This window comes from Calliopsis andreniformis, chromosome 6 (genome assembly GCF_051401765.1).
Source record: "Calliopsis andreniformis isolate RMS-2024a chromosome 6, iyCalAndr_principal, whole genome shotgun sequence".
Lineage (NCBI taxonomy): Eukaryota > Metazoa > Arthropoda > Insecta > Hymenoptera > Andrenidae > Calliopsis > Calliopsis andreniformis.
The window spans coordinates 5,728,553-5,743,943 of record NC_135067.1 but is presented as its reverse complement, the minus strand read 5'-3'; the positions used below and the strand labels follow the sequence as shown (position 1 = coordinate 5,743,943).

At 34.4% G+C, this 15,391-nt stretch overlaps 1 protein-coding gene across 9 annotated transcripts in view; it reads left to right on the top strand.

Moving 5' to 3' along the window:
- The window catches only part of LOC143180522 (uncharacterized), a 125,987-nt gene that overhangs the window by 76,064 nt on the left and 34,532 nt on the right, over positions 1-15,391 (top strand). For 7 of the 9 annotated variants that reach the window (XR_013002141.1, XR_013002143.1, XR_013002140.1 and 4 more), the window contains 4 exons: positions 7,085-7,265; positions 9,512-9,650; positions 11,757-12,738; positions 14,191-15,365. Coding sequence is in view for 4 of the 9 variants with exons in the window: in XM_076380305.1 (XP_076236420.1) it covers positions 7,085-7,265; positions 9,512-9,650; positions 11,757-12,738; positions 14,191-15,365 (2,477 nt within the window). In the remaining 5 variants the exon portion in view is untranslated. The remainder of the gene's footprint in view (positions 1-7,084; positions 7,266-9,511; positions 9,651-11,756; positions 12,739-14,190; positions 15,366-15,391) is intronic. The other 2 variants (XR_013002139.1, XM_076380304.1) reach the window with 1 other exon arrangement.

Genomic DNA, 15,391 nt, shown 5'->3' with positions numbered 1-15,391 from the left:
TAAAATTAAGGGATTTGTGTAAAATATATTTATGGAGTTATGTATTCTCTTTTTTATGCATGAGACTCTCACAAATCAAAATAGTTAACTCAATTGCATAAACCTTATAAAAGATTTATTATTTTATAAAGATGATATTATAATTTTAAATTTAATATGATACTGAAAGAAGAAATGTCTTGAAACAATTAGTTTTTCAAAAAACCCATATCTCTTTTAAACACTTTTCAAAATTTTGAATAATACAGTTGAATAAAATTTTAAGTAAAAAGTTTACGCTCTTCTACTTTTTTGCATTTTTGAGACCAGCAAGGAAAGTGGTTTTACTGTGGTTTCACCTGTACTCGAGAGATAAAATTCTAACCAAAGGAGTGGTTATACTCTGAGACCACTATGCTCTTAAGGGATTTAGGATACCAGATTATTAAAGCATATTCTAAATGGGAATTAACCACAGAAATACGTAGGAGTCTTAGCATGTCTTCATTATTATGCATCGTAATAGCTTTTTCACACTTTACTGTATGTAATTCGAATACAGTAGATTTCAAAATCGAAGCATGAAGCAATTATAACTTCCAAACTTATCTTTTTTCTCTAATTTGATTCGAAAAATACAGAAAGAATTTAAAATTTGACTTTTGATATTTTGTATTCGCTTTAAAAATTTCATTCAAACTATTTCTGTGTTAATTTAACGTTTTAAGTACTTCAATTTTTTCAAAAAGGAATAGAAACAATTTTAAAAAGTCTGTTCATTAATCTGATCCGAAAAACATAGAAAGTATTTAAAATTTGATTTTTGTTATTCTGTATACTGTACTGGCTTTCAGAATTTTATTAAAATTATTTCTAGGTCAATATAAAATTTTAATTACTTCGCTTTTTCACAGAAAGAAATAAAAACAATTTTAAGAATCTGTTCATTAATCTGATCTAAAAAACAAAAAGAATTTAAAATTTGCTTTTTGGTATTCTGTATTGGCTTTCAGAATTTTATTAAAATTATTTCTAGGTCAATATAAAATTTTAATTACTTCGCTTTTTCACAGAAAGGAATAAAAATACTTTTTTAAAGTAAAAGAAGTAAAAATACTTTCTGAAAATATTATTTTAAAAACGATAGCTTGTGTCTCTTAGACATAATTTAGACGTTGTTTGCAGTTATCTTAGATATCACTAGATTGAACATACTACAATGTCATTGTTGTTTGAACTGGATCAGCCAGAAAATATAAAAAATCAACACGGCAAGAGAAAACTAGATTAACCAGAAGAAAATGAAAAATTGAGAAAATTTAATAACATTGAATATGATGAATAGACTGCAGATTTTTACGTAATATTATATTTTTATAAGTATAGTTCAAAAAATGGAACCTAAATAAAAGTTTGCTTCATATTTAAAGTACTATAATTTCACTTTAATTTTCATATTTTCTATATTTTTTAATATTATTTGCATTCTCTAATTTTGTACATATTTCATATTTCCATGAATGTATAGAAATCCGCAGTCAAATGATAAAACAGAGACAATGACAAGGGAAATATTTAATCCCCTGACAAAAATTTGCAATTTTCACACAGAAAAATAAGCTAGCTTAAAAACACCACTTTTTGTATAAACCACTGTGACATAGTGCTTTTTATCTGCTCCATTTCCAATTGCAACATTCAACTCTTGTCCGGTTTTCTTAATTTTATTAAAAAAGAAGAATAAAATATCTGTTTGTTAACACTTAAAAATTCACCTTAGCTAGCCACAGAAACATAGCCTCCAAAGAAACAAATGTAAACTTTTAAATTACAATTATAGATAAAAGAATTAATTAGAAAATCGTGTCATGGCTCTGTTTACGAGAATGTTTCTAAATAATTTTTCAGTTATTGTAAAATGCGTATATATTATTTAACTTAAAAAATATTATGGTAGGCCAGAAGTCGCAGGGTGTTGCCTCTGTGTAATTGCGCCTTAATAATAGCAGCACGCGTAGATACCTACATTTATCTAAGTAATACTGTAGAATTTTTACGAACGTCTGTACCGCTTAAGACACTTTCAAGACTTCAAACCGCAAGAAAAACGCATCAGGAAGAATCCAGTCCTTCAGACTTCTAAATTACAGTATTCCCAGAGCACGAAAGCACGAGAAATTAACTTCTTAGAGATCAGAATAACGGGCAACTCGTTTCACTGAGAATACTTAACGTTTTTGTTGCTCTCGATTTGCTCTCGGTACCTGTAAACCGAGTTAAACGCATGCTGGTTTATATTTCTTGGACGTTGCACGATATGGCCGATGAGGAATGGACAGGCGAAGAAGTAAAACGACTTTCGCAAGAAAGAAGCGAACGCGAAGCAGAAAGGGACAGACGAAACGGCTCGAGACAAAGGTTTAACGAGCTATCTTTCTGGGAAAGACTATTTGAAACGAAAGCGAGCGCGATGGTTTCTCAAGACAAAGTTTCAGAGTTCTTTTGAGGGCGATAGACCGTGTGAGATCGCTAAACCGTTTCAAAAATCATGAGAAACGCTTCAAACGAGTTTATTTTCTTTTATTCTCCCGCGTCACTGCCGTCTGGGTCGCGTCAGATGAAATACAGTAGAGAAAGCAAGCTAGAAATTTATGTATCTGACTCTTAATTACTTGCATTCTTTCATACACGTTTTTTGCATACACAGTTTCTTTGTTGAAGCTAATTAACTTTATTTTGAAATATTTTAGTGACATTCAGTACAATGGGGTGGAGCAAAAGTCACTCTTGTTTCGAGAAATTGTTTATTTTGCTTGTTATAAAGATGGAGTGGTTCCTTTTGTGAAAATAAAATTTCACCTAACTGATTGAAAGAGACAAATGCATAAGTGATCGATCAAAAGTTGGGAATTATTTAGTAATTCTTACTACTTGGGTCAAAATAGTGCATTAAGATAAAATTAATAAAAAGCCTCAACATCATATCTTTGAAAACAAATTTTAAAAATCAAGAGAAAAATTATTAGGTCACTCCACGACAGTGATTACGTATTAATTACAAAAAGACTTCAATTGCTCTTTTAATAAGAAATTTTATGTACAAGTAGATAACACTTAATTTTGTTCGGATCTTTTCATATACAATAATGAGAAAGAAAAAAGTTTATGTTATCTTAAAATTGAAATATTTCGAAAAAATTGGTGGATCATTTTTTCGTGGGAAATTCATGACGCACTAAAAGCTTTTAATGCAGAAGGAATAATTGACTTCCCATCAATTTTAAAACCGATGTCACTTTTGGATAGACTAATTTTTCATGTTCATGCTACAGTTAAATTTTAGTTGAAATTTTAATCGAAATTCTACTATCCTTATCATTGTACAATACATCAGAATCCTGATTTAATCTGATAGCAAATAACTCAGGTTCTACTGAAAATAGAAGATCGTAATTTTAAGCAAACCCCTTTTTTAGTCAATTATTCGTTTCATTAAGCAATGTTTCTTCTGGCCTCTAGACTCCATTAGGAATTCTCATTTAATTGATTTATGGTTGTATAAAGTAATATCACCGACAGTTGTGCAAATAAGACTGCTATTGGTATATAAATAACATGGTAGTTAAAGTGTCACACAAAAAAGGAAATTGTAACGATACAAATAATTAATCGGATATACAGAGTGCTTATGAAATATTGATAAAAAAAACTATACACAGAATTAACTAGTTCCTAGCTAGAAATAAATTACAATTACAGTAATAGAGGTTTAGAGACCTTTCTATTTTTTAGTTGTTAGTACAGCGAAAGTTTTTGCACTAAATGGTAATGTTACCTCATTTCTTCGGCAATCACGATGTTTTAATTGTAGGTATATGTATGTTACTGTTGCAACAAATAAGTGATGTCTAGACTGAGGATTTTTATGTATTTATGGAAGCTTTCAATGTATAAAAAGTTACATAATGCATATATGTAATATCCAAAAATATACAAAATATAAAAAGCAAAATGCAAATTATGGTGTTTGAAAGATGAACCAAATTTTTATTAGCGTCTCATTTCTTCGACCCTTCGTCTGCAAGCTGGTCATTTACGATACACAATCAGACCATTTTTATTCTTGAATTTTCTTCTGTCTTGTCTAAAAAAATTAGGGTAACATAGAGTAATAAAAACTATTGGATGATATTCTACAAATTTGAAAAGGTATTTAAGAATTTTGTAGAGATTTTTTTAAAATAGAAAAACATAAAAAGAACTGCATGGACCCAGTTTGCAGATGGCGTCGGTAAAAAAAGAAGTATAAACGGAGAGTTAATTGTGTTTATAGAGATATGAAATTGCATAAAAATCCGCAGTTTTGCAATATCATTTGCACTTTCCACACAGGCAATCAACACACATCTACTGTTGGATAAAAATTTGAAATCACTCCTCAGTTCTCATAAGTATTCTCCGTTTCATAATCAATATTTACAACACTCTTCTTAGCAACATAGTCAAAAGAATGAGCACAATTATTCACAATTAAATACTTCAATTTATTGATTCAATGAAAGATTGTTTAGTTCGTTATAATTCTTAAAATGATTTGAGACTTCTTCTCAGTGCCAGATATTCTATTAATTAGCGCATAGGAGAACGTTAGCTTAACCGAGACTAACAGGAAAATTTGAATGGAGAATAGGAAGCTAGGATAGGTCGCTACATACTGTTAAGGAAGGAGAAGCTTCTAAATGTGCAGTAAAGAGGAACCTGAGACAGTTGAACACATAATACTAAGGTGCCCTGCTTACGCAGAAACTAGACCCACGAGGTTCAAAACTATCCAAATTACACAAATTCTAACTAGGGACAAGAAAGATGAATTACGAAGAGTGCAGTATTGTATTAACATATGTGATAAGCTTCAGATCGCGATGTCTAGAAGACTGAAAATATTCATGTCAAAGGGCACATATATTCTATATTTTATATTATAGCTTATATTTTATATTTCTGTATTTGCGTAATTAGAAATAACAATTACAAAACATAGCAATATATGGAATATATGTTAAATTAATATCTAAATTTAGAGCACATCTGACATAGTTAAGATTGTAATAAGTGAAAGCCTAATGCACTAAAGCAATAAAACAAAAAATCTATTAATTATAAAACAATATAGTCTAACTAGATTCTAAACGTAATTTCGTTTTATGTCTATATATTATAATCTTAATATTATATCAGTTCTGTAGGTAATATTTTGCAAATTTCAGTTTCCCCTAAAGGCATAATCAAACTCCATCCCCCAATCTACTCATAACCGCCGTTATGTTTCGATGCTTTGATATGCATGTTATCAATTTCGGTGGTCGGATTAACGGAAGAAAAATTCGTTCTGATCCATACGAAAGAGAAATTGATTACGCAATAGTCTCGGAGAGGTATTAGGGTAAATTGATCCGTGCATATTAGCGGAATTGATGAAGCCATTAATGGTTCTAAAAAGAAAGATTAAATCAGCAGTACGTCTTGTGGCCTTTACTGCATGAATATTTAAACTGTACATTATTGTATTATAACCGCGGTTTATTCCGCCCATTCGACATTCATTTAAGGGTTGAATGAAACAGAGAGATTTATAATGGCTTTGTCGAGTCGTTTTCCTGCGTTTAACATGAAATCGAGAATATATCACAGTAGCTAAATTTTTATAAACCAAGATACTATCGTTTAATGAAGTCTATTCATACAATTTTTTAACATCGATAATGTAGAGAAGCCACGAAATTTAGTTAATATAAATATATAATGCTAGAGTTACTAAGGTCATTCGCAAGTTTTAGTGGTACTTTGCTAATAGTATAACAGTAGTTACGTACGTGTGATTCTCTTTATACGACAGGTGTCTGGTAATGACATTAGAATCAAATTTATTGGCTTCACGCAAGAAGTGTGCCTGACTAGAGCCTTCTAACACATAACGAGCTTGCCTTATTGGCTATATAAATAACGGTATAATAGTGATAGACGATGATAATAAACCCCAGCTATATTAATATTGATATCTATGATAATGTAAAAAAGGTGGACGCCTCTTGTTTACTGATCCTGATTTAAATTGGACTGTTATTTAATAAAAAGTATATTACATAACAACTAGTTAGATACTATTATTAGGTCGAGAAGAAAACATTTTTTTATTTTTAATCCTTGTGCATTGTTGAAGTAACTTGTATTACGTACAGATATAATCGAATAAATTTCTATTTCATAAAGCAGTGTAGTATTTTTATATAAAAAAAATATATCTTGAATACTATTACTCAAAATCAGCGAATTTTTTGTTTGTTTTGTAAGAGTTTAACGTCACATTGATACCTAGGTCATTAGCGACGATTTCGATTATATTTTAGCAAATAAATTAGATTCTATTAAATAATTAATTGTATTTTTTATATGTTCTTGTGAGGTTAGAGCTGTATTTGGCTTGGTTCTATGTTTTTGTCTTTAGATTTCAAATTTTCTACACTCAAATAGAAGATGATTCATGTAAAGTGAATCTTTATTAACAAAAAAATATCGAAGATAAAAATTAAGTTTCGGATTAGAATATCCCAAATAGTATGCAAGAATTAAATGAAAAAAAACTGGTCAACAAGTGTGAGACAAATGTTACAAAAGTAACACAAGTCAAACAAATTTTTTTGAGAGAAAACAAAAAACTATTTATGTATTTAAGAGAAAATGATTTACTAAATACGTACAGAATACTGATATAAAAAGTAGTTTTACTTAAGGAAAGTTATCTTATTATCTCATTAATATATCATTGGTCTAAAAAATAGTTATATGTTACTTGCATTAAATGATTTTCCTATTAATTAAATAATCTCTAATTTACATTTGAAGACCTCTTTGAATAAATTCTATAATTTTGATCTTTAACTAGCTAACTTTTTATAATGAATAGAGTTGCATTTACCAGCTGTAATTCAGAAATTACGTTTTATAAGTTATTTCACTTTTGAAGAACACGTGCGATATGAAAGTGCAAAAGATTAAAAAATGAATTATTTTTAATAATAATACATAGATTTTTGTTGTATTATAGGACACCAATCCGAAGACGACGGTTACATGAGTATGAATGGACGAAAAGCAAGAATGGCGTTGATAGCTTTACGTCCAGTACCAGATTGCCCAGAACCGCAGGATCCCGCGGGTGTGTCTACGCAGGAGTTTCCTCCACCACCAGAAGAAGCCGAGCGAATCATTTCTACCCTGTTGCCAATGTAAGTTTAAATACAATTATGAGTTATATTTCTTAAATTGCGATCACTCATGCACGTGACACAACAAAACCTCGATCAGCGTAGAAAATGGCTCCAATACGTGCAAGTATCAGGGTATGATTGTCACAGTAACTGATTAATTGTTTTACTCTTTATCTTTCAACTATTCACACAGCATTTAACAATTCGTTACCTGAAGGATTATTATTTTTAACCTTTACGCTGCATAATTAATTTCTCTAATTAGTTTTCAAACGTATTATACTCCAATTGTAAAAGCAGGTCGAGAGTGGATTTCAAATACTAAACAATTCATTAGATGTGAAATAGAACATTGATGAGTGTCACAATGAAATATAAGAATAAATTTTAACGACATGTGGATTAAATGATTGAAGTCGAATTGGGTAGTTCGATTATATCATAGTCGAATATGGCAGCGTAAATGTTAATGTAGTAATTTCCTATTGAGTTTATAAATAATCTAAATTTAATTTGGTAACAGAAACAATTGTCCTTGAATTTATTATAGCATATTTTAAAGAAGCATTTATTGAATACGATACAAAACCTTCTAAAAGGTAGCTTTGGCTCAATATGCTATGGAAAATCTTTAGAGTATAAATAATTAAAACCTTACTGTTGGTTCAAGGCGCCGCGACGTGACATAGCGAGGTCGTAAAGACAGTGGGATCCCTAAAACTTACAATTCTGAGATTTCAGAACAAGAAGGTTCATACCTTTTTTATGAGGTAGAAACTCCAAACCTTGGTCAGCGTGGATTCACAATTGGAAGATTTCTCGAGATTGACGTCCTCTCTATACAATGACTCACAGATTCGTTCATGTGGATTCAGAGCACTAATTAATGGTCTGATCTGCTGTGATGTATTTTTGCTTTCATGTACTCCATTATCAGTTTCAACGTTTAATCCCTGTTGAGTTTCTTTAATTTTGTTACAAAAATCAATATACAGCAGTTTCTCATGTACGAATTAATAGGCAGAGAAAAGTACAATAGCACCTCCATTATTCACAATTTCTGTTATTCAATATTGTACATATTCGGAGTAATAACAATAAAAGTATGATAGAACTTTGATTGAAACTTTAACGATGGTTCACTAGTACCAGTCTGTTGATAATAATAAAACTAGCTATCAAAAGAATGATTTAGGTTCGAATCTCGTGGTATTTTGGGTATTAAAAATTCTACTACGTTCGGATAAGACAGTTTTCTAAATTTCATTTGTACTAATACAAATCAACAAACTTGACAATTTTGCAATATTTGTGAATTCTATATTTCTTTAACCCAATTGCATGAGTCTTTCAACACAAGTAATTTTATAGAGTTACTACTTTTTTATATCTCAAACCATAAAGTCTGGAACGCTTCGACAAAGAAAGGCATTTAATCATCAATTTTGTTTATTGTTTTGGTTGGTATAAAGTTTATATGCATAATAACTCCGTCTTTATTATCGTCTTTATTACAAGGAAGCACATGTACATGCATGTACCTACTGTATATCTGTTACGTATTATATATTACAAAAACGTAAGAGTATACATGTATTATATGCAGCTGAATATTACATATTAATAACACAAAAAGGCAAGACTGTATGAAGACACTCTGTTCAGATGCAAGAATACTCAAATGATTCTATATTCTATAGAATAGAAGGTTCAAATATAGAAAACTTTACTGTACTTCCAAAATTTCAATTTATGAATTTAATAATTCTTTGTGAACAAATTCGTGAGTCACTGTACCTCTGAACAATATTACCTGCACCATATTCTCACTTACTATTCTTTCAAGGAAGTACAACAAACAATTCCTCCGCAAATAGCGAGCTTCTACTATTCATTCGATAATGATACTGAACCCTTGTCTCCAGCTTCATTGCCACGAACTTCTTCTCTGTCAAACGGTCGTGATGCCAGCAGAAATATTTATCTCTTGCTGGAAGCTGTCAGCGCAAAAAGCAAGCTTCTTTTATTCGTTCGTTCCCTCGTTCGACTCGTCGCTGGGAATGTCACTAAAAGTCGGAAGCCAAGAACCGGTCGATCGATTCGATCGTCTCGATCCACTAGGTTCATCCCTTTCCTTTGATCTAGACTTAATCGTATTGCAGCACGCAGGACCAATTCATTGATTCGTTTAAATAAATTATAAGAATTTCGGGGTTGAACCTGTTTCGGCGCATTTCACGAAAACGACTAATGTGTGCCATCAGGGTATCCCCAGGAAACTCGTCGAAAAGGAGCAGCCATTCGGACTCGGATCGTCGAAACGGACGACAGCAGTGGATGGTAGCCATGAAGGATAGTATACGACATGGAAATGGTAGCGCGGTTACCACTCAAACGACACTCGTGAGTATTTAGTTCGATCGTGTTATTCAATTGGACAAAGGAATTCGTCCTTCGCTTTTTGATTCATCGCAAAGAACGCAGGATTCCGCAACGACGGCGCTGTTTTCATGTACAGGGTGTCCAACAACAGGTGGGAGAAAATTTGAGGGGCGATTCTGTATGAGAAAATTAGACGAAAATTAGGAGCAATGAAATTCCTTTTTCTTTTTCTTTTTTGCTAGTAGTTACTTATGTATTGATATTTGGAATTTTGGGTCGTGACTCAGGCTCGGTGTTTCAGTGAATCTGATGGAATTAGTAGACGAGTGTGTAGTCTGGACACAATTTTATGCGAATGACCAGAAATATATGCTTTACAAAATATTCTGAGTTGATTCACGTGTCCTAATTTAGAGAATTAGTTACATTAATATTACAGTTCTATGGCTAAAGTCGAAGAAGTTGAAGTACGATTATCATCGTGAACTGTGCTTGCAATAAGTGTTCTGAGATTTCTATCCTTTTTAGAAAGGCTTTATAACGTGGTTCTAATTTGAAATAATTGCTGCTATAATTACTAGTGGCATAGGCTATGATTGTTTGTAACATAAATTATGATTGTTTCGCGTTTTTTCTAGGCTTACGATTGGTTGAATTACCATTGCATTTGTGTTATAGCCTGAAATCTTTTTTTTACTATCTCTACATGGACGACATACGTAATAAATACATAATAATCAACGATCTTAACGTTTTCAAAATTGAATCACTTTTAAAAAATAATTTTCACAGAAAAATACGTAATTTCATCTTGTTTTAACCCGGCTTAATATAAAAAATAATGTAAAATAGTTTATAGTCATATACTCTATTAAAATATACATAATGTAACGTAAAATATACATAATGAAAGAAATTGTTAAAATATAGAACACTTTATTAAGAAAACCGAATCATATTTAGCATCATATGACTTTAAGTAAAGTTTGAAAGTCTTATTTAACAAAAAAATATCAAACTTTTCATTTTGATACTTGAAACGTGTTAACTTTAGTGTCATTTCACACATTTTACGACCACGCTATATCCTCTCTAATAAAGGTATAGTATTCGGTTACTGGCTCAGAGAATGCTGGTCTTCGCTCGGCGGATTGCCAAGCTTCATATGTTTTACCAGACTTTTTAAACGTTACTACGCTTTTTGTCAACCAACTTTTCTATATTTTTCACTGTTTTTCCTTATGCCAACTTATACTATTAGAAAAAAATAATATTTTATGATTCAGTAATACACAACCTTTTTTTTCATAAATTTATATTTATATTTAGTTTATATTTATTGTAAGTGTTTTAAAAAAAAACATTATAAGTCAGAAGTGGTAATACTAGAAGTACCGAAGCTTTGGTATTTTTATACCTTCAAAAACCACAAATCCTATTATATCAGTTTAGGAAGATATGCTAAATACGTATATTGGGAAGTTACAGGATGATCAGCTTAACTGGAAATCCTCTAATGAGTTTTGCCAACACGTACAATGCTAACAGCATTTAAGTAAGTGCTGGCAACACTCAGAAGGTTTCCAGTTAAACTGATCGATCACTCTGTATCACCCTGTACAAATTCCTGTTTTATTACATTTCTTGCTTCTTTGTTGGAGAAAGTTTGTTTCCTTGGTTAAAAGTACAAATAGTATCTTGTAGATTTTAATTAATATGGGAAACTCTGTGTAATTTTTCGACATTCTTTATACTCTTTCATTTGTTGAAAAACAAAATTCCGTAGCTCAGTGATATATTTAATATGTTACGTACAATGAAACCTTCTAGGCATATTTCCATATAATTAAAAACATAATTAAAGAACTCGTCTCATATTAATACAAACATAAGTAAACATGCAAGATGCAACCAGAGTTAACAAGTTGTAAATGCTACTACTTGTCACTACAAAAAATTGCTTTCGGAAAATCCCGAATAGATTGTCTTATCCAGTTCAGTCTTTCTAGTATTAACAACCACAAACCTAGAGCTCAGCCACAATTTCATCGCTCTCGATTTTACCTCATTTCGCCACTAAGAACCAACCCTCAAATCTTCTCCCGCCTATTGTCGCACACGCTGTAGGTAACCAGTAATTTCGCGCAGCCCAAGACGCGCCACCAGAGACCGTACGGTTGGGAGAACGGTAACGGCGAGGCCCTGAAGCTGGCCCAGCCTCCAAGTCCCCCCAGCAAATTCGCCAGCTTGCCATACGACGGGAAGGTGTCCTTCGGATGGATCCCGCCGAGAACCAACCCGACAGCCGTGGAGAAGCATCGTGAGGTGCGTCGTCGCTCCTCTGAGGAGGAGGTCCTCGAAGGGCCTGCCGACAGAGGAGAGAGCAAGAACCATCGGCAGAACTTCGAGAAGGATCGGGCGTCGCACCTGCGGAAGCAGCGTCAGAACGAGATCATGAAGTCGAGCAGCGTGGAGGACAGGTTGCTGATGAACCACGACAGGACCGATCAGAACGCCAGAAGGAGGACAGACTCGGACTCCAGCGAAGGCAGATTCTCGAGGAATTCAGAGTCCGAGAGATCCTCCATTCCTCGCTCGAGCTCCGTCAGCGTGGAGAGGTTCTCGATGCGGGCCACCTGCGACTCCTCCGACTTCTCCAGGGCCAACTCAACCTCGAATGAGAGATTCCACTCGGACTTCTCAATAGCGGTCGCCAGCGCCAGCTCGAACGATCGTGTCTCCGTGCCCACGTCTGATCCCTTCTCGATTCGGAACCTGGACTTCGTGTCGTTCCCTATGCCGATCAGGGCTGACTCTAGCGAGATATTCTCGGCTCCAACCTCAGACAGGTGCTCCGAGGAGCGCTACTCGGATATGTTCTCCACCAGGAACTCCGATTTCTCCACGAGGTACTCGACAGATTTCAGGACACAGTCAGAGGAGGAACGGTTCTCGGATGACTCGCTGGAAGAGCTGCTGCCACCTCCGCCGCCGATCAGCAAGAGGCATTCTATAGCCTGGGAAGTGCCCCTGGAAGACGATCCTTTGTACGCTCCAGGAAGTACTAAAGTGATCGGTAGGAGACGACGTAAGAGCAGCGATGTCTCTAGTAAGTCGTTGTTCGAGAGTTGCTCTGATGCGATCGTGTTTATGTTGGGTTTATGCGATATGGCTTCGTTTAATGCGTTCACTGACCCGTATCTGGATCAGGATAGCTGTAGCGTGTTACGTTCACTGACCCGTATCTAGGTCAGGAGAGTTGTAATATGGATTAAGAGTTTTAATAGAAGATAGATGGAGTTTAGGTGATGGTAGGCAATTTGTACATTACTGTCAATACATATTTCGATACTTGGTGGAAGTTGATTGAAATGGTCATATCCTTATTTTAATGGAAACCTTCCTAACTAGGTATTATTAATGTCTAAAGGAACTAGTACATGTTACCTGTTAAAAATTATGAAATATCTTTTTAGCCTGTCAAGTAGGGTGTTGATTATGTCAGGTAGTTCAGCAATTCTTTTAACGTTTTTATCTGTAATCTTCTTCCGAGCGTCTTCACTGTTCTACACAGTTTCATCCCGCAATTTCTTGATCAAATTGAAATTGGATGATGTGATGTGTAATTTTAAACTGCTTATTAGTCATCATATTATTCGTAAGATTTTAGAGAGATGTTCATCAAAATGAAAATATGATTGTTTTAAACAAATTCTACCAAGTCTCCAAATATGTGTAGATGATAATGTAGGTATAATTTATCTGAGACGGTACGAAAAATAGTTTTTATAGAATTAGTTATTGAAGAATTAAACTTGAAGAACTAGGGTTTAAGTTAATGTTATAGAGAATTTCATTTTAACATTTCGAAATTTTGAGTTTCTACATTATATTATATTGTATCTCTCAATAATTTATTAATTGCTAGAAAAATATTCAATTTTAATGATTTCCACGAATTAAAGAATACTTTCTATACTTATTCCTTTTAATATTATTATGTAAAATACATATCTCAGTTATTCACAATTTTAGTACATTAGAAAAGCTCTCGATAAGTGAAACTACTTTTAACCAATATTTTATATTACTTCTTAAGAAGAATTTAATGACATACAAATTAAAGTCACTTAAGATCAGTGATACTGTGCTTAATCTAATCTAATTGAATTAAATTTTTAGTCTGAGTGATTGATTCCATATCATAAAAAGCTGTTACATTTTAAATCGATCATATAAAAAAATATACTTGCGTCCACGTTACAATATTTCTATCAAATAAATACAATTGGTACTAGATAAAAAAATTTGTTAAAAATTTTCACAACAGATCAAATTTTTGAAGAGACAAAATTACCTATAATCTATATTTAGAAAGAAAAAAACTGATAAGTATTCTAAATTTTCTCCCTTCAAGGAACCCAGAAGTATAGCTCCGAAATCAAATACAAAAACGTACAAGTAAATAAAAATTCAGTGAACGTGTTTACCAGGCTGCAACATTAACCACAATAACACTCCAACCACTCTTAATCGCTCTAACACCTTGGCAATCTTTCAGGTGTGGGTTCCGCGTCTAAGCTTCGCGACTTCGACGACTGGCAGGATCCACGGCTCTCCACCACCGACGACGACCTGATCTCTCCATACTCAGACTCGTCGACAAACGAACTCGATCAAATTCGACCTCGTGAGCTGACAAAGAACGGCACTTACGTGATACGTCGCGGCCGAAAGAAGGAACGAAAGTCTTTGCCAAAAGCGCCTACGAAGACCAGGAGCCTATCCTTTGAGAATGGCGAGGAGAATCGGTTATCGGACGTGAAACGGTACTCCAGCACGTTCGACAACATCAAGAGCCTGCTCAGAGAGGGGAAGCTGGAGCCCATGAACGATCCACCGACGGAATTCACGGCGAGTGTTCCTCCGCCTGACCTAGTCAGAGTAGTGTCTCTTCCAGCTATCAACGACGAAACCGGAACTCGGGGACAGCTGGAAGTGACGGTGGAGGAAGAGGAGACGTCATCAGACGTTTCAGACAAAGACAAAACGCGCGAAGGCATTCAGCTGGTCCGATTGTCCTCTGGCGCCAACGCTATTCCATCGACATCATCGTTTGCAATGTTGTCCCATGACCAGCGTCGAATGGACGATCAGAATGGGCCAAGCGAGTGCAACGGTGTCGCACTTTCAGCCTCGAAAAACGCTGCGATTGCTGCTGAAGAAGCTGCTTCGAGGAAGTCCTCGAATCCCAGCCTTGATAACGATCATCGATCAGGCGTCTCGAAGATCCCAGTGAATCTACTGATCGAGGACCAAATCGTGAAGAAGGCTCTGAAGGAGAATCGTCGGCAACTGGAGAAGGTTAGCGACGCTATCAAGGAGATCGAGAGCGTGAAGAACAGCGAGTCGTATGGGGAGGGTAAACGGTGGAGGAACGAGGACGCGAAGTTAAGCAAGAGGAATAGTATTGAAAATGATCCTAACGAGCGGAAAATAATCGATGGCCTATTGGACACTCGCTTGAAGAAGCACCGCGATTCAGATGTCGACTCGGAGACCTCCAAGACTAGTCCACAGACGGACTTGGATGGAAGGAGAGCGAATGGGACGGATATTTATTCCTCTGGGAGAAGATCGCGACAGAATGGCGTCGAGAGCCATAAGAACGATCAGAAGCAAATCGAGAATGTGATCGATGCCATTCTTGAGGATTCGAAGAATCCTGATTTTCAGGTAAGGAAGAACGTGTAGCGGCCTAG